Genomic DNA, 26,251 nt, shown 5'->3' with positions numbered 1-26,251 from the left:
GACTGGCATTATGGGGTGTGTCAATTAGTCATAGGATAGGCCCTGCAAATAGGTCAGAGGCAGACTTCTGTGCCATGTAACTGGCACTTTACATGCTGTGGAGGAAAAACGGACAGACAAAATGTATCTCCCAAACAAATGAATGAGAATTAATGCCATAGAACGAAATAAGTGGTTTTTCAAAAATCAAACAAACATAAATAAGCCAAGATACATGAAAAGCAGAAATCTAGCGATTCAAATATGCTAACTGCACAAAGTGGAAAAATGAGTCTCAGCTGTGGATAAGGTGATCAGTTTAGAAAGTCAGAAAAAATGTGAGTTTTCTTTTTGTTGTGCAAAACGTATCTGCACCATCTCTAACATTTTGTGATGTTAAAACTGAATTAGGTAAATTTGGAAAATGTTAGCTCTACATTATCATTTCAATGCTACTTCAACAAAAGATCTCAAAACAAAAAAATGGGAGCTATGCATGTGACAATCTCTTGTAAAGCTTACTGGAATTTACACCTAAGAAATGTTATTCACATATCAGAAGATTCCATACCTATCCAAGCTTATATTTCTACTCTCAGTGCACAACAACCTTTATTATAAGGTAACCTAAGCTAATTTCATCCAGAAAACATAGCCTCGAGTAACAGTTTTATTTGTAACTAACTTGATAATGGATTACATTATACTTTCCTAAAAAATACGAACATTTCACAATAAAGGAGTGTATAGTTTATGTAGCACAGAAGTAGAAGCTATGAAAAGTGGTGTATTGAAGTGGCCAGTATTCTCAAAGTCTAGACCTAGACATTGCTAACACACGACATGTTTTAACTGGAATACATTTTGGTGTCCTGAGAACTACAGCAAATTAAGCATAACAATCCATCCAATTTCACCTCTACCACCCTTAAACATTAGGTGTACTCCTTACCCCTGCAGTGCCTCCTGTTTTATCTTCTCCCTCACTCTCCTCATCTTCTGTTTCAGGTGGAGCTGCATTGGGTTTAGGACTGCCTCCTCCAAGCAGAGAGGTAATTGCTTTGTTACGAATATCTGTACTTGCAGATACCTCGCCTTCCTCTTCCTCTTCATCAGGATCCAGATGTTCCATTAGTAGTTTGAACTATCAATGAGAAAATAAACAATGTAAACAATAAACAATATATTACAAGCTTAAAATGACTGCCTGCATATCGTTGGAATCATTCTAAACCGATCAAAGTAACTAAAAGTGAAAAGCTACATTTAATTGGCATAATCAATGACTGTAGGATGCTGGCTCTGTATATACTATAGCAAAGTAAGGTATAGTGTGCAGAGACCAGTGAATCTCCAGAGGCTTACAGAGGCTAAAGTAGGTGGAGTGGTGTGGCTCACTGGTTAGAGGCAGCAGACCCGAGAGCAGAAGTCGGCCCGGGACCAGGGTTCGATTCCCGACGCGGCAGGGTCGTGGACCTTGGTCAGCGGACTTGATAATTCTCACTTCGGTGCTTACTCTAATCAGGGATCACACTCGGCAACTCTGGGCATTAGCTTGCCTAATCTCCACAACGGCCCCACCAATTCCGGGGATGCCTGGCTCCACCTTGGGGACTCCCAGCAGGGACCATCCCACAGGGAAAGCCAGGACGGGTTCCCCAGAGTTATACAGCGCCGGGACGCCCCGTTGCTGGGGCAGCTGTGCGCTTTACAAGTATACTACATTTACATTTAGATAATACCAAAAGCTCTATTTATGGTAGTGTGGTTTAGCAGTTAGGCTTATCAGAGGGTAGTCATAAGCATTTATTGTACACAGGCAGGCAAGAGATGATTGCACACACTCAAAGACTGAATCCAGCCCAACTGTTTTGCATAAAAAGTTATTACTTTCTTATTTTATTTCTAGAACCAAGAGGAACTTAGTTGCAGGTAACAGTTTAAAAGTAGCAATATTTTTCAAATGCAGTTTGGAATTGTTTTGCAAGGCAGTAGAAAATGTTTTACAGTAATGGAAATACTTTTTAAAATCAGTTTTGCATAGTAGAACGTGGCAACAGAAACAGATAGACTTTTGTATGCTGTGCATAGACTACAAAGCAGTTATCTCGCAAAGCGGTCACTAACCTATAGCTGTTGCAATTGTCTGAAATAGTGTACGTATAACTGCTTGGCCCACACTAGCTTGCTTGCTGTCTTGCGGACACATCTACACAATAGTGTTTTGTGAATGTGTGAGGTGTACACCCTGTTGTAGCTTTGCAGATATCATCTATGGGTATATTTTCTAAGAATGCCATCTTTTCGCTTTTGCAGAGCATATTTGAATGCACTAGACGATCCACCTAGAAAATGCCTGATTTTGATATAGAATTGCCTTTATGTGGTGGAGCAAAAGCGACACACAGTTGTTTTGTGTTGTAGAAAGGTTATTTTCTTTCTATATAGTAAAGAATTGTTTTTTTCACATTTAAAGTGGGTAAAGCACGTTCTGCCACAGAATCTGGTTGGGGGAAGAACACAGGCAACTCAACATATTGGCTGATATGAAAGACAGAAATAACCTTTGGTAGAAATTTAGTGTTGGTCCTAAGAACCACTTTGTTTTGGTGTATTTGTAAGAATGGTGCTTCTATGGTTAGTGCCTGAAGCTCACCCACTCTCCTCAGAGATGTGATAGCTATGAGGAAAGCTACTTTCCAAGTGAGAAATTGTATTTCACATCAATGCAATGGCTCAAAGGGTAGACCCCATTAGCCTGTTGAGGACAATGTTGAGATTCCACACTGGAACAGGTGGAAGTCTTCGAGGAACGCTTCATTTAAGTCCCTCCATAAATGCTTTAATGACAGGCACTCTAAAATAGACAGATGTCTGTTCTGTAGATATGCAGCTATTGCAGCAAGATGTACGCGTATGGAAGAATATGCTAAATTGGAACGCTGCAGATGCACAAGTTAATACTTTTGTAACAATATATCTGTAAGAGACATTAGGTAGTGATAGATTCCTTACCTTAGAATATCCCCAGGCGTCAGACTGGATCCGGAAAGTTTTTCTGCTTAGCAGTACCCCTGCGCGCCAGTAGTTGGCGCCCTGCAGCTCAGCGTCCGTCACTGGCATCGCAGGCGCCGAGATGACGTAACGGAGAGTACTTAGGTGCCACCCATGCGCGCTACCGTCAGTTCTGTACAAAACTATTCCGCACCGAAACGCAGAGCCATGCAAGATACTGACAATTGGTGCATAAAACTAGGGCCCTAAAAGGGGATGACCTTAACCCTAGTAATTAGTTAGCAGAACGAGGAGGATGGGCGGGGCGGTAAGGAATCTATCACTAACTAATGTCTCTTACAGATATAGCGTTACACAAGTAGTAACTTGTGCATCTGAAAGAGATACGTTAGTTATAGATTCCTTACCTTAAAATAGATACCCCAGCAATACCAACCCCGGTGGTGGGTCTGCGAACAAGATTACACCAGAAAGTCACGGAGAACAGAACGGCCAAAGAAGTAGTCTCTCCGGACCTGACTGTCAAGGCAGTAGTGCTTGGTAAACGTGTGCAACCAGGCCCACGTAGCTGCCTGACTAATATCCTGCAAGGGGACACCGCATCCCAAGGTAGTAGTAGCTGCAGTTGCCCTGGTCGAATAGGCAAGCAGCCCCACAGGAGGCTCCTTCTGGGCCAAGGAGTAACATGCTTTGATGCACAGAACGACCCACCGGGAGATGATCCGTTTGTGCACCGCCCGATCTCTTTTGGCTCCCACGTAGCCAACAAAGAGTTGATCATCCACCCGGAACAGCTGTGTATGCTGCAGATAGAATGCGAGCGCACGTTTTGGGTCCAGACGGTGGAGCATCTCTTCTTCCCTTGAAGGATGCAGAGGCAGAAAGAAGGTGGGCAAAGTGATGGTCTGCCCGATGTGGAAGGGCGTGACAACCTTTGGCAAGAAAGAAGGACGGGTCCTTAGAACCACCTTGTCCGGATGAACAGAAAGGAAAGGAGGTTTGGAAGAAAGAGCCTGGACCTCACTCACTCTTCTGGCAGAGGTGATAGCTACCAGGAAAGCCGTCTTGAGAGTAGGAAGATGTAAGGGACAGTTATGAAGGGCTCAAAGGGAGCGCACATCAGAAAAGTCAAGACAAGATTCAAGTCCCACTGAGGCATTATGAAGGGTACTGGTGGAAACGTATGCGTAATGCCTTTAAGAAAACGGTTAACAAAAGGGGACTTTAAAAGAGATGGTTGATCTGGAAGCCGTAGAAAGGCAGAGATGGCCGAAAGATAACCTTTGATAGTGTCCAGAGCAGAGCCCTGCTGGGCCAAAGACAGAAGGAACAGAAGAACCTCAGAAAGAGGGGCAGAAAGGGGATCCACAGTCTTAGCTGTGCTCCATGCCACAAATCTGTTCCTCCCACAGGCATACACCATTTTGGTGGAGGGACGCCTGGTTGCCAGAATGACATCACAGATTTCGGGAGGAAGATCGAAAGGTGTCTACTGTCGCCGCTCTATCTCCACGCATGGAGGTGGAGTCTGGACAGGTTAGGGTGGAGGACCGTCCCCTGCTGCTGCGACAGAAGAGGCAGACGGATCGGGGGATCGATGCTCATACTGAGTAGCTCGGGATACCAAACTCTTCGAGCCCAGTCCAGAGCCACATGAATGGCTTGGGCCCGGTCGTGCCTGATCTTCTTCAGCACTCTGGGCAGAAGTGGTATAGGCGGAAAGGCCTACAACAGACCGCAGCTACAGTCGCGTCGAGAAGCGTCGCTGAGCGAGTGCTGCCTTGGAAATTCCAAAGTGCAGAACTGATGACATTGCGCATTCTCTTCGGTGGCGAACAGATCTAACCAAGGCTCTCCCCAAAGAGAACTTGCACCACGTCCGAGTTCAGACGCCATTCGTGATCCATCATGCACCGGCGGCTGAGTTTGTCCGCCCAGGCGTTCATGGAACCTGCCAGCTGTTGAACCACAAGGTACGATACAGAAAACGGTGATGGATCAAGCCCTGATCTTTGGACTGGGTAAGAGTGGTCTGCTTAATTCAGGCACTCTGTTCATCACCACCCCCTTTTCTGAATCATTTTGTCCACCATAAGCGTGGAAGGGTATACTCAGATGTGAGTCCCTTGCTCATTGCACCATCAGGATTCAAGCAAGCCGGGCCGAAGACGCCTGAAATGGCAGAAACCGGTCCCCGGAAGCTTGTTTCCTTCCCAGTATAAGAATTGGCTTGGTAGTTTGGTTTGCCCTGTTCCCATCATGCACTGGGACAGGAACAGACTAATTTGCATATAGCCAAGTTCTGAGCTGGGATGGTGCAGTGAGCTAAAAAACGGTGATGGATCAAGCCCTGATCTTTGGACTGGGTAAGAGTGGTCTGCTTAATTCAGGCACTCTGTTCATCACCACCCCCTTTTCTGAATCATTTTGTCCACCATAAGCGTGGAAGGGTATACTCAGATGTGAGTCCCTTGCTCATTGCACCATCAGGATTCAAGCAAGCCGGGCCGAAGACGCCTGAAATGGCAGAAACCGGTCCCCGGAAGCTTGTTTCCTTCCCAGTATAAGAATTGGCTTGGTAGTTTGGTTTGCCCTGTTCCCATCATGCACTGGGACAGGAACAGACTAATTTGCATATAGCCAAGTTCTGAGCTGGGATGGTGCAGTGAGCTAAAAAACGGTGATGGATCAAGCCCTGATCTTTGGACTGGGTAAGAGTGGTCTGCTTAATTCAGGCACTCTGTTCATCACCACCCCCTTTTCTGAATCATTTTGTCCACCATAAGCGTGGAAGGGTATACTCAGATGTGAGTCCCTTGCTCATTGCACCATCAGGATTCAAGCAAGCCGGGCCGAAGACGCCTGAAATGGCAGAAACCGGTCCCCGGAAGCTTGTTTCCTTCCCAGTATAAGAATTGGCTTGGTAGTTTGGTTTGCCCTGTTCCCATCATGCACTGGGACAGGAACAGACTAATTTGCATATAGCCAAGTTCTGAGCTGGGATGGTGCAGTGAGCTAAAAAACGGTGATGGATCAAGCCCTGATCTTTGGACTGGGTAAGAGTGGTCTGCTTAATTCAGGCACTCTGTTCATCACCACCCCCTTTTCTGAATCGTTGAACCACCAGGGACATGCCTGATGTTCCAGTCAAGCCCAGAGGCGCAGAGCCTCTTGGCAAAGGGTCCACGACCCCACCCAGTCCTGTTTGTTGCACCACTTGGCCGTGGTGTTGTCTGTGAACCCCTGCACTACCCTCCCCATGACAGAAGGAAGGAATGCCTTCAGAGCAAGCCGGATCGCCCAAAGCTCCAGCAGATCGATGTTGAGCCGGGACTCCGCCGGAGACCAGAGGCCTCTGATCTCCGCCTCCCCCATGTGGCCGCCCCATCCCAGAAGGGACGCGTCCGTCGCCACTGTGTATTCCGGTTGGGGAAGGGAGAGGGATCTGCCATTGACCCAATCGCGATCCGTGAGCCACCACTGCAACTGCCTTGCAGTGCCCTCCGAGATCTGGACGGGATCGGACAGGTTGCCTTGGTGCTGTGCCCATTGGAACTTCAGGTTCCACTGCAGAGCCCGCATATGCCAATCGGCACGATCCACCAGCAGGATGCAGGAGGCCTTCAGACCCAGCAGTCGAAGCGTCATCCTGACCGAAACCCGGGACAGAGGCTGAAAGATCGGAATCATAGCCTGAATGTCCCGGACTTGCTGCTTGGGAGGATAAACCCGAAACTGCGCCGAGTCCAGAACCGCTACGATGAAAAGGAGCTTCTGGGAGGGAATCAGGCGCGACTTCGGCACATTGATGGAAAACCCCAGCGAATTCAGGAGGTCGGCCATAGTCTGGAGGTGGGACACAAATTCCTAGCGAGAGCCCACCTTCAACAGCCAGTCGTCGAGATAGTGGAAGACTGACACCCCTGATCTGTGACCACTGCCATCACCTTCGTGAACACCAGAGGGGCACTGGTAATGCCAAAGGGGAGCACAGTAAACTGAAAATGCTCGTGGCCTACCGTGAATCGCAGGTAGCGTCTGTGGGCAGGCGGGACGGGGATATGAAAATAGGTGTCCTGCAAGTCCAACGCCATCATCCAGTCATGCGGATCTAGGGCAGACAAGACCTGAGCAAGCGTGAGCATCTTGAGCTTCTCCTTCCGGAGGAAGCGATTGACGTTCCGAAGTTTAAGATAGGATGCAGGCCCTTGTCCTTCTTCGGAAGGAGAAAGTAGTGGGAATAACAACCTCGACCTACTTGTGGCGTCGGATCGCGCTCGATGGCCCCCTTGGCCAAAAGGGCTGCAACTTCCTGCTGGAGAAGCACCAAGTGATCCCCCGACATGCGGTGGTACTGAGGTGGTATGGCTGGAGGGGTTGCCTTGAAGGTGAGTGTAGGAGAGTAGGGTCTGCAATCCTATGATCACCCAGATTTTTGCTTTTTGCTTCACTGGTTTACGACTTTCCCTGGCTGTGGGCCTGCTAATCAGACCCACAGCCTAGCTGTTCTCTCTACTCCAAATTGTACCCAGGTACTGAATTGGCACTGGGCCCTCTCCAAGTCCGTGTACCCAGAAGTCTCCCAGGGGCTGCAGCATGTATTATGCCACCCCTGGGTTGACTAACTAAATCAGACACAACTGGCTGCTTGACAGCTGGGGCAAGGTGGTGTAATCACCCTTTGCTTTAGATATAGTATTCCTGTATCTAAACCTACAATGGACACCTATATTCCTATCAGTCACTCCTATGGCAGGCCTTAACAATCCTGAAGGCAGAGTGCGTGGAATAAGGTGAAATGGTGCTCTGGCATGAGCTGAGCCCGTTTGCAGCTTGCGGAACCAAGTCCTAATAGCTGTTCCATGATAACGCATACCATATACTCTTAAGTGCATTATAATCCTCGCGGTTATATGCCAACTCTGGTATCGCTTTATCAAAACATGTCGAGTAAGGTGTCATACGAATTGGAATACTAACCCCTCGCCAATTCTGGCGACGGGGTTAGCATTCCACCCTTCTAGAGGGACACGACATGTATGTAACCTGTAACCCCGGTTAAAGTCAGACATAGCCTCAGCTCCACAAGATGGATGCTGCCACCGAGACACAAGTCTGCCCTCCTGCTGCTGGGAGTCCTCCCAGCACAGGAGGCAAGGACAAAGGGTTTCCTGCCAGGGGCGGTGCCAGCACCGTCCCAGACAGGATTTTGTGTATCCTAGGTAGGCAGGGCTTTAGAGGAAGGTGACTGCAAGTGGCACCCCGGTGCTCACTGTGCATAGGCCGGCTTGAACCAGTTCCAGGGGCACTCCAGCCCCTGATCTGGGGAAAGCCCGCCAAAGGAGAGGGGTGTAACCACCCCCCTCCTAGTCCCACCCATAGGGCAGGACTTAGTCGCGTGCCAGCCCCCTTTTGCAGGATAAAGGTAGGAGCAGGCCCCCTTCCAAATTAGATCATCCTGAAACTACTTTCCACGAAAGGAACTCAAGACTTCTTCCTAAGATTTCTCCCTTGTGACTAAGGAGTAGTCACCCTGCAGCAGCAGGCACCAACCAAGCATCGCGGTCTGCTGTAAGTCTCCTCACCGGATCAAGACTGCCCAGCTCGACGAGAACCGGCTTCCCTGGCACCTCTGACCTCTACCTGCATCATCAGCCCAGCTGTGATTCGTGGGTGTGATGAGACCTCGAGGGACCGGCCATCTTCCAAGACTGCACGACGCTTGACCAGCACGACTCCCGAGTGACCCTCGACCAAGTGCTTTGGGGTAAGAGAAGCCCCAACCCTGAGCAGCTCCAGCACCGAAGTTCAGCTCCCCTGCATCCACGAGATCTGCGTGGGGCCCTTCTGCTCTTTGCTGCTCACCGCGTTGTCCAGGTCGCTTGCCCGTTGGCTAGTGGCCCTCTGACGACGAACTTCGACGACAAACACCGCTGGTCTGGTTGCTCCAGACTGGCCCTTGCTCCCCTCCAACAGAGGAGCACCCTGGACCCTCCTGGTCCACTCCAGACACCATTTTGAGTCCACCGCGTGGGCTTGCATTTGCCAAGACTTGTTGCCCCAATCCTGGGTCCAGCGACGTCGACAGCAGATACCTTCGTGGGACAGCTCGCACCTCCATCCTGGTCGCCGACAACGCCTCCTGGTCCGAGAGACTGCAGAGCCCAGCAGCGCCCACTCACCTGGTTGAGGTGACTTCGTCCGGTGCCACTCTGGTGCCCACCTAAATCACTGGCTAGTGATTCAGAACTTGGTCCCCTCTGCTTACAGGTCTTCCTCTTCTCCGATCCAGGCTTGGATCCCCAAGAACTTCTTCACTGGTCGCCTGCCAGCAACTTCTTTCTTCAGGCTCCTGGTTCATCAACGAAGAAACCCGACGACATTTGAACCCTATGCAGCCGCAGCCCCTGGGCTAGGTAAACCGAGTACTCCGGTGCTCCAGCGTAGTCCAACTCTCTAAGTGTCTAGAACCACTTTCGTTTTTGACCTACCTAGTCGGGTTCGCCCGAAAACACTAACTTTGCTTTTACTAGCCTCCATATACTTTTTCCCGCCTTATGCGTGAGAGTTCCCACTCTGCACCCGACGTCCCTAGGCCTCCTGCTTGTAATCTAAAGGTTCAGTAGTCCAGTCCTAGCGATTCTAAAGCCTATGAGAATAGTTACTTACCTGCTAGTATTTCACATTCCACTTGTACAGTATAAGGTTTTTCGTGCCCCTCGGGCATTTGTGTAAATTGTGCGACTTTAAGTATTTTCTTAAGAGTTTTGTTGTGTGCTTAGCTCCCTGTCTCATAAAGAGTCAGGGTAGTCCTGTTATAAATAAATATACTTTATTTTTCATAACAACTTGTGTGGTGTCCTTTCACTTGGTGTTCAAGGGGTATATGTGATGGTAAAACAGCTGGCTTAACACGCCCTCTAGAGTTTAGCCTAAAGACTGCACGTGTCCATGCTACTAGGATAGCTGGTCTATCAGGTTGACTTACAACCAAACATCAATAAGGGTTGTTTGGACTGATACATAGTGTTCACTAGAATAGTGAGCACTGCATATCAGGCCAACTTCTCACAGTGAGGGAGTAGCCCCTTCGGACAATTTGTAGCACCCACCTGTCCGAAGGGATGTTGCGCCAGTGGTGGAGATGATGGCGTATTCGTCCACCCACTTGCGTCTGATGGGCCTAAAAGGTCAGACTAGGAGGGCTTGGAAGCGGATGCTGCGGGGGTGGACTGGCCCGTCCGCTAGCTCCCTGAACCGCATCGACGGTTCCCACGTCCGCAGCCATGTTGAAGTTGTTGCTGCTGTGGCCTGTGGCTCTGCGAACGCTGTGGGGAACCCCTTCCGTGCCACGAAAGGAGCAAAAAGAAGAAGGCAGAGGAGGCAGAGTGTCCGACATGCCAAAGAACTTGGCCGTAGCCCGGGAGTCCTTGAAGAGCTCCAACGCACTGTCTGCCTTGTTGCCAAAAAGGCGAATGCCATCAAAGTGCATGTCCATCAAGGTGTTCTTGAGACCCCCTGAGAAGCCAGTAGTCCTCAACCAGGTGTGGTGCCGAAGCACCACTGTCGTTGAAAAATACCTGCCCAGTAAGTCGGCGGTATCCAGCCTACAACGTATGGTGAACTTCACTGCATCTCTCCCGTCCGTAATCGCCTGGGAAATAACTGTTTAGGCCTCCTCCAGACAGTTGGGCAGCACCTGCGCAAGCGTGTCCCACAGAGAGTGGGTATGACGGCCCAAGAAGCATGCGGTGTTCACCGACTGCAGCCCTAAGCTGGCAAATTAAAACAGTTTTTTACCAAACTGATCCAGCTCTTGGATTCCCAATCCGGAGGTGCGATAGGGAACGCGCTATGGGAAACCGAGGTTTGGACAACCAAGCTCTCAGGGGTGGGGTGGGTAAGGAAGAGGGGGTCGCCCGGAGCCGGGCGATGGCGTCAGGCCACGTTCCTATCCACAGGAGCCCCTGTGTTGGGCCTGAAACAGGTGCCCAAAAGAAAGTCTATCAGTGCTTCATTAAAAGGCAGCAAGGGCTCGGAAGAGTTGGAGCACTTCTGTCAGGAGGTTAGTTCTGACGGCCACCGTAGGGAGTTCGAGATGGAGAGCCACGGCTGCCCTACGCAACACCACTGCGTAACTGGCTCCCTCCTCTGTAGCCACTGTAGGAGGAGACAGCATGCCAGGGTCAGGTAAGGTGTCAAGACCACTGGCCTACCCCAAATCCTCTGCCCAGTCCGCATCATAAGCACAGTCCTGAGCTAGAGGGTCCTCAGACCCTCCCAGTCCTCCCCTTCCTCCGAAGTCTGTGGAACAGGCTAAAAATAAGGAGGACGGACATAGGGCACAAAAGGCTCCATCGGCGTTGGTATCGGCGTCGGGCGATGTCGATTCGGCACGTGTCCGGGCTGAACCTGGGGACGACGTCGTCCAATGGAGCGGGCGACGTCGGAAGAGGTGCCGGGGAGATCGGCGCCGGTGGAGACGTCTATCACGGATCCCAGGGGGGCCTGCGGCGTCTGGGCCGGAGCGCCGGAGATAGTTAAGCAGGACTGGAGGCGACGTCACAGGCTCCGCCGGAGCCACGGGGGTGGCACCCGCCCCCACCCTCAGCAAGCGTTGCGTGAAGGGAAGTCGAAGAGCGACGATGCTTCTTCGACTTCCTCTTGGAATGCTTCGACTTACCTGACCCAGAGTGCGAAGACTTAGATCCAGAAGAATGGTGATGACGGCTCCTCGACGTCCCACGGGACCGGGACCTCGAGCGGCGCGGAGCCGACTGCCAGACTTCAAGCAACTTCGGGACTGCTCCCACAAAGTCTTCGGCGCCATGGCCCGTCAGTCAGGGCACGACTTAGGGTCGTGGTTGCGCTCCAGGCAGTAGAGACACACGCGGTTTGGGTCCGTCACCGACATCATGCGGTGACAGTCTCCACAGTTCTTGAACCCGGGCATCCCTACGACACCAGGAGTCGATCGTCATGAAAAGATGGGGTAAAAGGCCTTGAAAAACTCAGTCAAAACGTGACTGGGGGTACCAGCTCTTCCTGGATCTGCGCTTGCTGGCGTGGAAAAAGAAAGAACTGACGTCAGCGCATGCGGGCGCAGCTAAGTAGCTCCGACGACGTCATCCCGGCGCCAACGACGCACGTGGAGCCGCACGACGGCGTCTACCGATGCGAAGGGGTACTGCTGAAGAAAAAATTTCCGTATCCAGTCTGACGCCTGGGGGTAATTCTAAGGTAAGTAATCTATCAATACGTTTTTCTTTCAGATAATATACCTACCTAATTGGTCTGGATTCAGTCTCTGAGTGTGTGCTTTCAGTCTTCGTTGAGTGAATACAATAAATGCTTAATACACCACACCCTCTGGTTAAGACTAACTGCACACCCACACTACCACAAAGAGAGCTGTTAGAACTTACCTAATTTACCCTCTGCTGTACCTCGGGGGACTCCCTGGACTCTGTGCACACTATACCTTACTTTGGTTTAGTAAAGCCAGCTTCCTACAGTTTCCATTTATTTTTAAAATGTTGATGGACAGCCAGCCTTGTATTGTGACAAGGCATTACCCTGGCACAGGCTACGCATTCACCTGGACCGAGCAAACCCATTGGAAATTCGCGCCTTATGTCCCGCATCAACCCAGATCTACCACCGCCAAAGGTAATTGCCATAAGAGAATCAAAATCCAAATGGAAGACACACTGAGTGATCACCGGCCCGATCTGACTCCATCACAAACTTCAACAACTGTATCACTGCCTGCGTGGGCAACACACCTCTTTCTGAGACAGAGCAAAGCCACTATATGAGGTGTAGAACAAGATAAAGGGTTAGAAGTGCTGCAGCTAAATGGCACCTCTGATTTTAACGTCAGTACCGAACAGAACAAGTATTCAACGGTGCAACAGGTGAGAGGATAACTCAAAACCCCTGAACTGGACCACAGTCCTTGAGACAATAATAATGATGACCTGTGCACACGTAATTAGCATTGACAGTTAGAGTACTGTATATGTTCTCAAAGCAACATATCCATAAAACAATCCAAGTGACATTTTTCTTTCCGTTTCGTATGTTTATTTTTCTTATGCCCAGCCAACATGTGTTTCGTCAGGGTGTAACCCAAGACTTCTTCAGGGGTATTGGAGTCCTCTCTGCCGGTTGAACTTCTGTCCCGGCTGTAGCATTAAAATTCTCAAAGGAAGAGTAATAATCGCGTAATTTGGTAAGTACCAAGAGGAGCACGTATAATGCTCTCAAATGGGCGGCACAGCAACTCCGCTGGCAGCGTCTCACGACAAATGGAACCGGCTCCATTTGTCGTGAAAGGCATCAGCCCTGACCCTTAAAACCGGTCAGTAGTGCGGGGAAGATGGGTGCAGTGAGGAATCTGGGGCTAGATTATGCCTCTACCAGATAAGGCGTTACAAAAGCCAAGTAACTTGTCTATCTGATAGAGACATCTAGCTGCTGATTCCTCACCTTAGAACAGATACCCAAGCAATACCATCCCCAGACAAGGGTATGTGGGCAAGTTTAGAACAGGAAGTTCTGCAGGACAGAGTGGCCAAAAAGACCATCCATGCAGACTTAACTGTCCAGGCGATAGTGCTTAGTGAGCGTGTGCAGTGACGCTGCTTGACAAATGTCAAGGACAGGACCACGCTGCAATGCCGTGGTCTCTGCCTTAGTACTGGTGGAATGAGCTCTTAAGCCATCCAGAGGTTGTTGCTTGGCCAGAGCATTGCAACATTTTTATGCAGAGGTAACCCATCGCGATATTGTCCTTTTTGGCACTGCACAACCTTTCTTTGATCCAACGCACCCCACGAAGAGTTGATAATTCACCTGGAACTCTTTAGTGCAGTCAAAGTAGAATGACAAATCGCTTTTGGGGTCCAGACGGTGGAACAGTTGCGTAGAGGTTCGAACGGAGTACACATCTGGACGGTGAGAACCAAATTAAGGTCTTACTGAGGCATGATGAATTGGGCAGGTCTGATCATATGTAAAAGCCCCACAAGAAATCTGTTTACAATAGGGGATTTAAATAAAGAGGGGTGGTCTGGCAGCAGATGGCAGACAAGGACAAAGGTGCCCTTTAAGTTTGCCCACTACCAGAGCCCTGCCAGGAAAGGGTCAAAATAAAGAGGACTTGAGAGAGGGAAGCAGAAAGAGGGTCACTAGACCTTTCTTTACAATAATGTACAGATCGATGCCACCGGCAGGCGTTCACGGTCTTTGTAGAGGACACCTGACTGCCAAAATCAAATCACAGCCTCCAGGAGAAAGGTTGAATGTTGTCAACTGCCACTGCTTAAGCTCCACGCAAGAGGGGCACAGAGTTGACAGGTTCGGGTGGAGAGCACTCCCCTGCTGCTCAGACAAAAGCTCCTCCCGAAGGGGAAGCCTGATCGGAGGATCGATGCTCAGTTGAAGAAGCTCGGGATACCAGACTCTCCGTGGCCAGTCTGGGGCCACAATAATGACTTGGGCTCAGTCGCTCCTGATCTTCTTGAGCACTCTGGACAGGAGTGGTAAGGGAGGAAAGGTGTACGAAGATAGGTGCACAGGAGGACTGAGCTCCACTCGAGATAAAAAGCATCGCCGAGCGAATGCTGCCTTGGAAACTCCATCGTGCAAAACTGCAGACATTTCATGTTCTCAGCAGTGGCGAACAGCTATAACCAAGGCTCTCCCTACTTCAGAAAGAGACTTTGCACCACCTGCAGATGTATATGCCATTCGTGATCTGCTAGACATCGATGGCTAAGTTTGTCCGCCCTGGCGTTCGAGAAAATGCCAGTTGTTGAACCACCAGGGATACTTAGGATAGACAAGGAGTAGAACAGATCATCACGTTTTGGAGCAAGATTGTGTTGGTCCTGAGGAGAACCCTGCCAACTAATAGGGTTCGAAACGCGTCGACCTTACGCTATGTGTAGCCATTTTTGATTTGTGTATAATTAAGTTGTTGTCTAAAATGTCTTATGCACTGATATAATTATACTCATTCTTCTTTGGAGATTGTTTTCCGTTTAATTGTTGATAGATTATTTTGTGTAGAAGGCTACACGCGTGTTTGCTCTTGGGTGGGTCGAACAATTGGTGAAAAGTGGCCCACTGATGAATCTTTCTGAGTGTATGGAGCTAGGTATGTTTCAGGAATGAATGATCGGATGAAAGAAAAGCTGGGATGTCTGCGGTGTCTTTTTATGAGAAGTTGCGCTAGGGATGAAAAATTCAACCTAATTTTGCTTGTATGTTTTTTATGTCATGTATGATGTGTTTGTATTTTCATATATCTTTTGAAAAATAAGGAAAAAAATCTAGAATAATAAAATGCTTGAGAAATAAATGTTTCTTGGAATCTTTTGACAAATTCGCTTTGGTACCATTGATGGAATAATACGTAAGTGAGTTTCAGTACTGGCATCTGTTTTGTTCTATTTGATATTGACTCAGCCTTACTGAGTGAGTCAAGGCCCTTTGTTGATCCTTGATTATAAGAAAGTTAGGCATTTTCAATTGGGCATACCCAAATCGACATACACTTTTAGGGTCAGGGCACTGAGGTTTGATTAGCAGGCCTCAGTGCACTTCGAGTGGAAAACTTAGCAGCATCAGTAGAAAAATGTGGGGGTGACCATACAAAAAGAACCATTTTCTTACATATGTCAATAGTGTGTCAAGTGTAGCAGTCGATCAGCGTCTTTGTTTAAGTCGAGTGATAGAGCAGGAATCAGAAAAAAAGGGCTTCAAGCGACAGATAAGTTAAAGACAGAGTGAAGCTGTAAACATATAATTTTATTTCAAACTTTACCCAAAATGCAAGTGCAAAACCTCCCCAGATGCTCTGTAGGTACTGCTCACAAAACCTGGAAAAAATTGGCTTGCTGAAATAGGTGATGGTAGAGTGCATTATGGGTAGTGGAACCTCGTGAACTACAGGCTGCATCTTCTTTCCAGCACATTAAAAGCTGCAACCTATGTTGGAACTTATGCTCAGATTCATTTGAACCTTTCAGGAAAAAGAAATTGAGCATCTGATACGCTGTCATAAGGTGTGAATCACCATGAACGATGAAAAGACACCCCCATACTGTCTGGTTTTTATTACAATTGCTCTGGGGTACACGCAGTCGTCACTGAATTATTCTAGTGTTTATGACCATTAATGAAGAGCCTACAATGCAGAAAGGAAGAGACATCAGTATCCAGGTGTGGCACTTATATGCAGCTCTGCTCCATCACTTCTAGGGAAACATTGAGTCGCACAGATCCACCTGTTGGCGCATGAGAACACAGCTACAAAATTCTGAGGATTCAGTCTGGCACATGATGGATATTATAATGTGAGGAATATGTGTTTAAAAGTATCCAGAAGCACCCATAATTATATCAAGAATTTCATTTTATACCTTAGTAGCAGGATACATATGTAAGCGGCAATAATTGAAAATGCTACAATGTACCTAGGATATTACAAATAGAAAACAACTTTGTTTCAACACTTACATCCAAGTACTGCTTTGCAATGGTCCTCTTCATGTCATCGTCTAGTTCAGTATGTGCCATATCACTTCGCAAGAAGTCCTCAGTTTGCTTAGGCTGGAAATAAACACCAGTCTTCCTGTTTATTGTCTTATCATACACCTTTGCAGATTCAGAAGGAGAATATTTCTGAATTTTACTGTAGGAGAAAGAACACAATATTGAGAAAATATTGCTATAACTGCTATTTATAATCATTGTTGGTATTTAACTGGTGTCCCACTGTTAAGTAAAACAGGGAAAAATACTCCATCACAAGATTATAGTTCATTCCTGTTCAGAATACGCCTTAGAAGTCATGTAGATTCTTGAATATCTAGTATTAAATAAACCCAATACGAACACCTCTTTGTTTGTGTTTGTCTTAAGGACACGTCGTACAAGTTACTTACCTTCGGTAACGATGTATCTGGTAGAGACGATTCTAGTAGCAGATTCCTTAATGTAGAATTATTCCCAGGTACTCGGACATCTGATAGAGACTACTAGCCGCAGATTCCTTCACGTAGAATAGATACTCCAGCAATACCCCCTGCGAGGGAGGGACTGCGAAAGGACCTCACCAGCCGATACAGAACAAAGGACCCCACAGGGAACCAGATCTGTGGACCAGGTAAAACCTCGTCCCTGCCAGGCAAGGGGAACACCCCCCAAGCAGACCCCCACCGACCTCAAAGGATGTAAATGTAAATGTAGCCGTACTTGTAAAGCGCACTGATACTCCTGAGTGTCCTGGCGCTGTACTCATACCGCTAGGGAACCCTTCCTGGTTTTTTCCCGTGAAATGTCCACTCCTGGGCATCTCCAGGGTGCAACCAGGCATCCCTAGCGCTGTAGGGGGCCGTTGTGGAGACTAAGCAAGCTATTGCCCAGAGTTGCAGCGTGGGACCCATGCTTAGAGTAGGCACCGAGGTGAGAAATCAGGTTCGAGGAATTATGAGCCCAAGATCCGCCGAGACCAGCCAAGGCAGGAATTGAACCCAGGTCCGGGCCAGACCTCTGCATTAGGGTCTGCCGCTCTAACCATTGAGCCACACTTCTCCACTATTGTAGGAGGGAGAAGACGGCTGAAGAGGAACCAAGGGTAAGGCCGGAGAGGCCGAAGCACCCCACTGCCCCACAAGGCAACACAGCTTCCGCCCAATGCCAAGACAGGAAGGGAGGAAGAAGTAGAAGAAGCTTAGAAGACCCAAGGAAGCGAGGGAAGAAGGCGAACCCTCTCCAGGTGGAGACAACCTGCCAGCCAGAACAGCGCTGGCAGACAAGCCGCCAGAAGAACCGCTGATGCCCCAGGAAGGACGAGTAGGCGTCGCCTGGCAAGGGAGAACATAGGATTATCCCAGACCTCAGGGCAGGAGCAGGGAGAGGAGGAAATGCCTGGGCACACCACTACAAGTGGCCGCGCACACGACCTCCAGGCGCAAAGCAACCTACACAACGCCATGAAGAACAGGCACCCGAAGGCGACCAGTAGCCTCCAGCAGAGCGCAAGCCATATGATAGCTACCACAACCCCACCCAGGTATGATAAGTCCCAAAATATGGGAACCCTCTTAGGAAGAACTTCCGCAGCAGAGGAAAAACAAAAAAGCCACGTGGAAAAACACCCCCGCGACGGGCTTGACAAGCAGCCCAAGCAAGCAGAAGGCCTAATCTCAGGGCTAAGTCTGCGCAACAATTGCAACACACATTATCAACAAAAGGGCCGTCCAGCCGCCAACAACGCCAAAGTCCCAAGGAAGGACGCAAATGGCCAGAAGAACAAGTTACTTATCTTCGGTAACGATATATCTGTAAGAAACAGTAAATAGTATTAGATTCCGTGCCTTAAAATATCCCCAGGCATCAGACTGGATCCAGAAAATCCTGCCTAGCAGTACCCTTGCGCGTCGGTAGGCGTCGTCTGCGGCTCCGCGTCTGTTGTCGGTGTTGGGATGACGTCGCTGGAGTACTTAGACGCCGCCCACGCGCGCTGACGTCAGTTCTTATACACAGTTTTTCCACGCCAGAAACGCAGAGCCATGTTAAAAACCAACACTGATGCCATTGAAACTAGGGCCCTGAAAGGGGATGACCGTAACCCTAGATATCGGTTCGCAGAACGGGGAGGATGGGTGGAGCCAGGGGCGCAACTAGGTCTTCATTTCGGGGGGGGGGGGGGGGAGGCTAACACGGCAAATGAAGGGGCGTGGCTAATGTTAATCAATGGGGCGGGGCTAAAATGGCAGATAATCGGGATCGATTAATGCTCAGGTCAAGCGGAGAAAACGTGATGAATTCTGCATTTGAAACTGGACAATTAGAGCACACATTTTTGTTAATTTGATGCATTTATGTCCTATTGTCTTATGAAAAAGGAACAGAATGTACTGAATTAAAAGGCCAATTTAATATATTTTACTACAAAGCACTTTAGGAACACAATATAACCAATTTTCACAATGCCATTTCAAGGCGACGACCCTTTTTCGCCAGTTCGTCAACAATTGCTTCTATAGGAGGACAATGTGCTCGTGAAATGTTTATCATTGCAAGCCCAAAACCCATACCCACCCTATTACCCCTGGTACCCCAAAACCCATACCCACCCTGAACCCCAAAGTTACGCCCTGGCACCCCACAACCCATACCCACCCTGAACGCTAAAATTACCATTGGCACCCCAAAACCCATACTCACGCTAAACCCGCATATTACCCCTTGCCCCCCAAAATCCATTACCACCCGAACCTCCAAATTACACCCCTGGCACCCCAAAACCCATAACCACCGAACCCTAAAACTACCGCCTCGCACCCCAAAACCCATTACCACCCTGAAATCATCCCCCTCGAACCCCCATACCCGCGCTGATCCCTAAAATTACACCCTTGCCCCCCAAAACCATACCCACCCTGAACCCTAAAATTACCTCTGGCACCACCAAAACCCATACCCGTACTGATCCCTAAAATCCATTACCACCCGAACCACAAAATTACCCCCCTTGCACCCCAAAACCCACGCCCACCCTGAACCCTAAAATCACCCCCCTGGAGCCCCAAAACTCATACCTGCGCTGATCCCTAAAATTACACCCTTGCCCCTCAAAACCCATACCCACCCTGAACCTTAAAATTACCCCAGGCACCCCAAAACCCATACCCACCCTGAACCCTAAAATTACCCCTGGCACACCAAAACACATACCTAAGCTGAACCCTAAAATTACCCCCTTGCACCCAAAACCCATTACCACCCTAAACCCTAAAATTACCCCCCCCCGGCACCCCAAAACCCATACCCACCCTGAACCCTAAAATAGCCCCCCATACACCCGAAAATCCACACCCACCCTGAAACCTAAAATGCTCCCCCTCACACCCTAAACCCCATACCCGCACTGAATCCTAAAACGAACCCCATGGCACCCCAAAACCCATTACCACCCTAAACCTTAAAATTACCTCCCGGCACCCCAAAACCCATACCCACCCTGAACCCTAAATTTGCCCCCCGACACCCGAAAATCCACACCCACCCTGAAACCCTAAAATTCCCATCTCACATCCTAAAACCCATACCTACCCTGAACCCTAAAATTAACCCCATAGCACCCCAAAACCCTTAACCCTTAACCACCCTAAAATTACACCCTTGCCCCCAAAACCCATACCCACGCTGAACCCTAATAGTACCCCTGGCACCACAAAACCCATACACACCCTGAACCCTAAAATTACCCCTGGCTCCCCAAAACCCATACCCACCCTGAAGCCTAAATTACCCCTGGCACCCCAAAACCCACACCCACCCTGAACCCCTAAATTACCCTTCTGGCCCCCAAAGCCCATACCCATCCTGAACCCTAAAATTACCCCCTGGCACACCAAATCCCATTACTACCCTGAACCCTAAAATTACCCCTGGCACCCTAAAACCCATACCCACTCTGAACCCTAAAATTACCCCCTGGCACCCCAATCCGTAACCCACCCTGAACCCTAAAATTACTCGCTGGCACCCTAAAACCCACACTGAACCCTAAAGTTACCCACATAGCACCCCAAAAAATGAACACTACAAACTTACACTACATGTGCATATTCGGAGGGGACTCTCCTCTGACGTTTCCATGTATGTAAGTCAAAAACAACATTCCCTTAGAGTAACCTAGATATGCAGGCAGTAGGTAATGCTGTGCTGAAGAATTCATTAAAGTTACTGAAACTTACATAAAAAACGGCTGCCTGCTCTTCTGATACTATTCAGTTGAGTTGGGCTGATCAGCAGCACTGCGTCCTGGCATCCAGCCCCTCCCGAAGATCTCACAGTGTAAATAGGTGTGTGTCAAATGTTTCCTGCTTTCTCCTTGCCAGGGCCTCCTCTGCTTCTGTGTCGTTGGTGCCCATGGATGCAAAAAGAGAAAGATCCATGGCTCTGTTCACCATTTAACTCGTGAGCAGGGCCTTGGATGTGAATTCCATACAAGTGCACAGACAGCAGGGTCAAAGGGATGGCAGTGCAGGTGATGCTTTTACTTTGTAAATTAATTCCTGCTGCCGTCATAGCCCAGGGTTTGCTGTCTGTGCACTTGTATGGAATACACATCCATGCAAGTGCACAGACAGCAAACCCTGGGGTTTGACGCCAGCAGGAATTCCTATACAAAGGAAAAGCGTCACCTGCACTGGCCAGCCATTTCCCCCTGCTGTGTGCATCTTCCCACTCCCACCCCCACCCCCACGCTGAACACATCAAGTGCTTAGGTGAAATCCCTGCCTTCAGGCAATGATATCACCTCGGGGCCTGTAAAGGAAAACAAGAGGTTAACTGAAACTGTTCAGAGGCTGGCTGGCTCGGGCTGCTGGGCCCCAGAAAGCATCATAAAAATCACATTCTCAGCTCCGATGCGCAGCCTTCTTTTATCCTTTCAGTGCGTGTCAAATTAGCCCGGGCTGGAGAATACGACGGGGGGGGGCTGAAGCCCGGTGAGCCCAATGGGTGTTGCGCGCCTGGGTGGAGCGGTAAGGAATCTAATACTAACTACTGTTTCTTACAGATATATTGTTACCGAAGGTAAGAAACTTGTTCATCTGAAAGAAACAGGTTAGTATTAGATTCCTTACCTTAGAATAGATACCCCAGCAATACCAACCCCGGTGGTGGGTCTGCGAACCAATAATCACACCAGAAAGTCCTGGAGGACGGAACGGCCAAAGAAGCCATCCCTCCGGACTTGGCTGTCCAGGCAGTAGTGTCTTGCGAACGTGTGCAGCGAGGCCCACGTAGCTGCCTGACAGATGTTCTACAAGGGGACTCCCCGGCCCAGGGCAGTGGAAGCTGCCGTGGCCCGAGTGGAATGGGCCCTCAGCCCAACAGGAGGTTGCTTCTCAGCCAAGGAGTAGCATGCCTTGATACACAACACGACCCACCGAGAGATGGTCCGCTTGTGCACCGCCTGTCCCTTCTTAGCGCCCACGTAACCAACAAAGAGTTGGTCATCCACCCGAAACTGGCGTGTGCGATCCAGATAAAACGAGAGCGCACGTTTTGGGTCCAGACGGGGGAGCCTCTTTTCCTCTTTCGAGAGATGCGGAGGCGGAAAGAAGGTGGGCAAGGTGATGGACTGCCCGATGTGGAAGGCTGCGACTACCTTGGGCAGGAAAGAGGGTCGCGTCCACAACACAACTTTGTCCGGATGGACAGAAAGGAAAGGAGGATGTGAAGAAAGGGCCTGGAGCTCACTCACTCTTCTGGCAGAGGTGATGGCAACCAGGAAAGCAGTCTTCAGAGTAAGAAGGCGGAGAGGACAGTTATAGAGTGGCTTAAAGGGAGCGCACATCAGATAAGTAAGTACAAGGTTCAAGTCCCACTGAGGCATCACGAATGGAACAGGAGGGAACATGTGTGTGATGCCCTTCAAAAACCTATTTACAATTGGGGACTTGAACAAAGATGGCTGATCAGGTAGCCTTAAAAAGGCTGAAAGGGCAGAAAGTTAGCCCTTGATAGTGCCCAGAGCAGAGCCCTGCTGGGTAAGAGAAAGAAGGAGGAGGAGAACCTCAGAAAGAGGGGCAGAGAGAGGATCCACAGCCTTTGCTGTGCACCATCCCACAAATCTGTTCCACCTGCAGGCATATAGCAACTTTGTGGAGGGACGCCTGGCTGCCAGAATCACAGTACAAACTTCAGGAGGCAAGTCAAATGGCCTCAACTGTCGCCGCTCAATCTCCAAGCATGGAGGTGGAGACTGGACAGGTTCGGGTGGAGGACCGTCCTCTGCTGCTGCGACAGAAGGTCCTCCTGAAGAGGCAGACGAATCGGGGGATCGACAGACATGAGTAGTTCGGGATACCAGTACCTTCGCGCCCAGTCCGGAGCCACAAGGATGACTTGGGCCCGGTCGCACTTGATCTTCTTCAGCACTCTGGGCAGAAGTGGTATAGGCGGAAAGGCGTACAACAGACCCCAACTCCACTCGCGACGAAAAGCGTCTCCGAGCGAGTGCAGCCTTGGAAATTCCAACGCGCAGAACTAATGACATTGTGCGTTCTCTTCGGTGGCGAATAGATCTAACCAAGGCTCTCCCCACTGCAGAAAGAGGCCTTGCGCCACGCCATTCGTGAACTATCACGCACCGTCGGCTGAGTTTGACTCTGCCTGGCGTTCAGAGAACCTGCCAGGTGTTGAACCACCAGGGTAAAGCCCTGATGTTCCAGCCACTGCCAGAGACGCAGAGCCTCCTGGCAGAGGGTCCACGACCCCACCCCGCCCTGTTTGTTGCAGTAGCACATGGCGGTGGTGTTGTCCGTGAACACCTGCACTACACTCCCCCGGACAGAGGGGAGGAATGCCTTCAGTGCTAGACGAATCGCCCTCAGCTCCAGAAGGTTGATATGGAGCCGGGACTCCGCCGGAGACCAGAGGCCTCTGATCTCCGCCTCTCCCATGTGGCCTCCCCAACCGAGGAGGGACGCGTCCGTCACAACTACGTGCTCCGGTTGGGGTAGGGAGAGGGATCTGCCGCTGACCCAATCGCGGTCCGCAAGCCACCATTGCAGCTGTCTCGCAGTGCCCTCCGAGATCAGGACATGGTCGGACAGGTTGCCCTGATGCTGGGCCCACTGAAACTTCAGGTCCCACTGCAGAGCCCGCATCCGCCACCTGGCGTGAAGCACCAGAAGGATGCAGGAGGCCATCAGCCCCAGAAGCCGCAGCGTCAACCTGACCGAGACCCGGGATAAAGGCTGAAAGATTGGAATCAGATCCTGAATATCCTGAACCCGCTGCTCGGGAGGATAAACCCGAAACTGCACCGAGTCGAGAACCGCTCCGATGAAGAGCTTCTGAGAGGGACACAGGTGTGACTTCGACACATTGATGGAAAACCCCAGCTGGTGCAGGAGGTCTGCCGTCGTCTGGTGGTGGCTGCCGACTGTCTGGGGCAAGCCCGCCTTCAACAACCAGTCGTCGAGGTAGGGAAAGACTGAAACCCCTAACCTGCGCAGATGAGCTGCGACAACTGCCATCACCTTCGTGAACACCCGTGGGGCTCTGGTAAGGCCGAAGGGGAGCACGGTAAACTGAAAGTGCTCGTGGCCAACTGTGAACTGCAGGTAGCGCCGATGGGCCGGCAGGACGGGGATGTGAAAATAAGCGTCCTGCAAGTCCAACGCTACCATCCAGTCTCCTGGGTCCAGAGCAGCTAAGACCTGAGCCAATGTCAGTATCTTGAACTTCTCTTTCCAGAGGAAGCAGTTGACGTTCCGTAGGTCCAAGATAGGGCGTAGGCCCCCTTTGCCCTTCTTGGGTACCAGAAAGTAGTGGGAGTAACAACCACACCATACTTCTGGCCCAGGAACGCGCTCGATGGCCCCCTTGGCCAAGAGGGCCGTAACTTCCTCTCGTAGAAGTTTCAAGTGATCCCCCGACACGCGGTGGTATTGCGGTGGCATGGCTGGAGGGGTCGTCGCTAAGGGGAGGGAGTAGCCCCTTCGGACGATTTGCAGCACCCACCTGTCTGAAGTGACAGTGCGCCAGTGGAAGTGGTGATGGAGAACCCTGCCCCCCACTTGCGTCACATGGGCCTGAAAGCACGGACTAGGAGGGCTTAGAGGCGGATGCTGCAGGGGAAGGTGTGGACTGGCCTCGCCGTTGTCCCTGACCGTCGCCACGGCGGTTTCCACGGCCGCCACCGCGCTGGATGTTAGGCTGCGGCGCGTGGCTGGCAGCACGTGTGGGAGCGCCCCTTCCTTGGCCACGAAAGGAGCGAAAGGCACCCGTTTGCTGGCGCGGGGCCGAGAGGCCCAAGGAGGACTTGGCCGTAGCCCTGGAGTCATTAAAGCGCTCAAGCGCATGGTCTGCCTTGTCGCCAAAGAGGCGACGGCCATCAAACGGCATGTCCATAAGGGTGCTTTGGACATCAGCCGAAAAGTTGGCGGACCTCAACCAGGCGTGGCAACGAATCGCCACCGTCGTTGCCATCGCTCTGCCCAGTGAGTCCGTGGTATCCAGCCCACACCGGATAGAAAACCGTGCCGCATCTCGACCCTCCGCAAGGGCTTGGGCGAGTTTAGTCTGGACCTTTGCCGGACATTGTGGCAGCACGTCCGCAACCGTATCCCACAGAGAGTGGAAGTAGCGGACCAAGAGGCATGCGGTGTTGGCTGACTGCAGTCCCAAACTCAGGGAGGAGAATACCTTTTTACCGTATTGCTCATATCTCCTGGATTCCCGATCGGGCGGAGCCGTCAGGAAACCGGTCTGGGAGTTAGAGGCCTGGATGACCAGACTCTCGGGGTAGGGTGGGAGGAATGGAAGCAAGGGTCACCCGGAGCCGGGCGGTGGCGTTTGGCCACGTTCCTATCTACAGGCTGACCTGTAGCGGGCCTGGACCAAGTCCCCAAAAGAACGTCCGTCAAGGCCTCATTAAACGGCAGCAGAGGCTCGGCCAAGCTTGACTGCGGTTTAAGGACCTCAGTGAGGAGGTTAGTCCTCACGGCCGCGACGGGGAGCTCAAGGGCCAAGGCCTTGGCTGCCCTCATCATCACCACACTGTAGGTAGCCCCCTCCTCCGAAGCCAGGGTAGGAGGGGAGACAAAACCAGTGTCTGGCGAAGTGTCCAGACCACTGGCATCCCCAAGCTCACCTGCCCAGTCCTGCTGAGACTGTCATTCTCGTGTCAGAGGGTCCTCAGACCCCTCCCAATACTCCTAGTCACCCATCTCCTGATAGTCAGGGTTGTCAAAGGATGGGGCCGGGTCATTGAAGTAGAAATCTCCAAGCGACGTCGAGAGCGGTGCCGAAACCGAATCGAGGGAGGCATCGGGGACGGCGCCGCCCGGAGGCGGCGCCGGAGGTGACACTCTGGGGGTCGCGCCGGTGAGGTAGTCAGGTCGACTGGCGACAACCCGGATCTGGAACCGGATCCAGTGGGGCCCTGCAGCGCCGGGAACTAAGTCACCGGCGGTGTCGGGGCCGAAGCGCCCGACCCGCTGGAACCCCCAGACCGGGCCGCTGGGCCCAAAGGCGCCGCGGAACCCGACGGAGGAGAGAGCGACCTCATGGCCATGAGGAAGCGCTTGATCTCCTCCGGCGTCGCGTCCCGCCCAGGGACCGGTGGGTATGAAGCAGGCCGCGACGTCTGCGACTCCGACGGAGCTGCGTGGGTGGTGTCACCCGAACCCCCGGCCGCGTGTCGGGGGGAGTCGGA

The 26,251-nt window shown here is 50.8% G+C and overlaps 1 protein-coding gene across 14 annotated transcripts in view; it reads right to left on the bottom strand.

Moving 5' to 3' along the window:
• The window catches only part of NIPBL (NIPBL cohesin loading factor), a 1,942,504-nt gene that overhangs the window by 36,030 nt on the left and 1,880,223 nt on the right, over positions 1-26,251 (bottom strand). For all 14 annotated transcript variants that reach the window (XM_078674965.1, XM_078674957.1, XM_078674966.1 and 11 more), the window contains 2 exons: positions 16,522-16,696; positions 932-1,123 (listed from right to left, as the gene is read on the bottom strand). In XM_078674965.1, coding sequence (XP_078531091.1) covers positions 932-1,123; positions 16,522-16,696 — 367 coding nt within the window. The remainder of the gene's footprint in view (positions 1-931; positions 1,124-16,521; positions 16,697-26,251) is intronic.

This window comes from Lissotriton helveticus, chromosome 2_1 (assembly GCF_964261635.1).
Source record: "Lissotriton helveticus chromosome 2_1, aLisHel1.1, whole genome shotgun sequence".
Lineage (NCBI taxonomy): Eukaryota > Metazoa > Chordata > Amphibia > Caudata > Salamandridae > Lissotriton > Lissotriton helveticus.
This window is presented reverse-complemented; position numbering and strand designations above follow the sequence as displayed.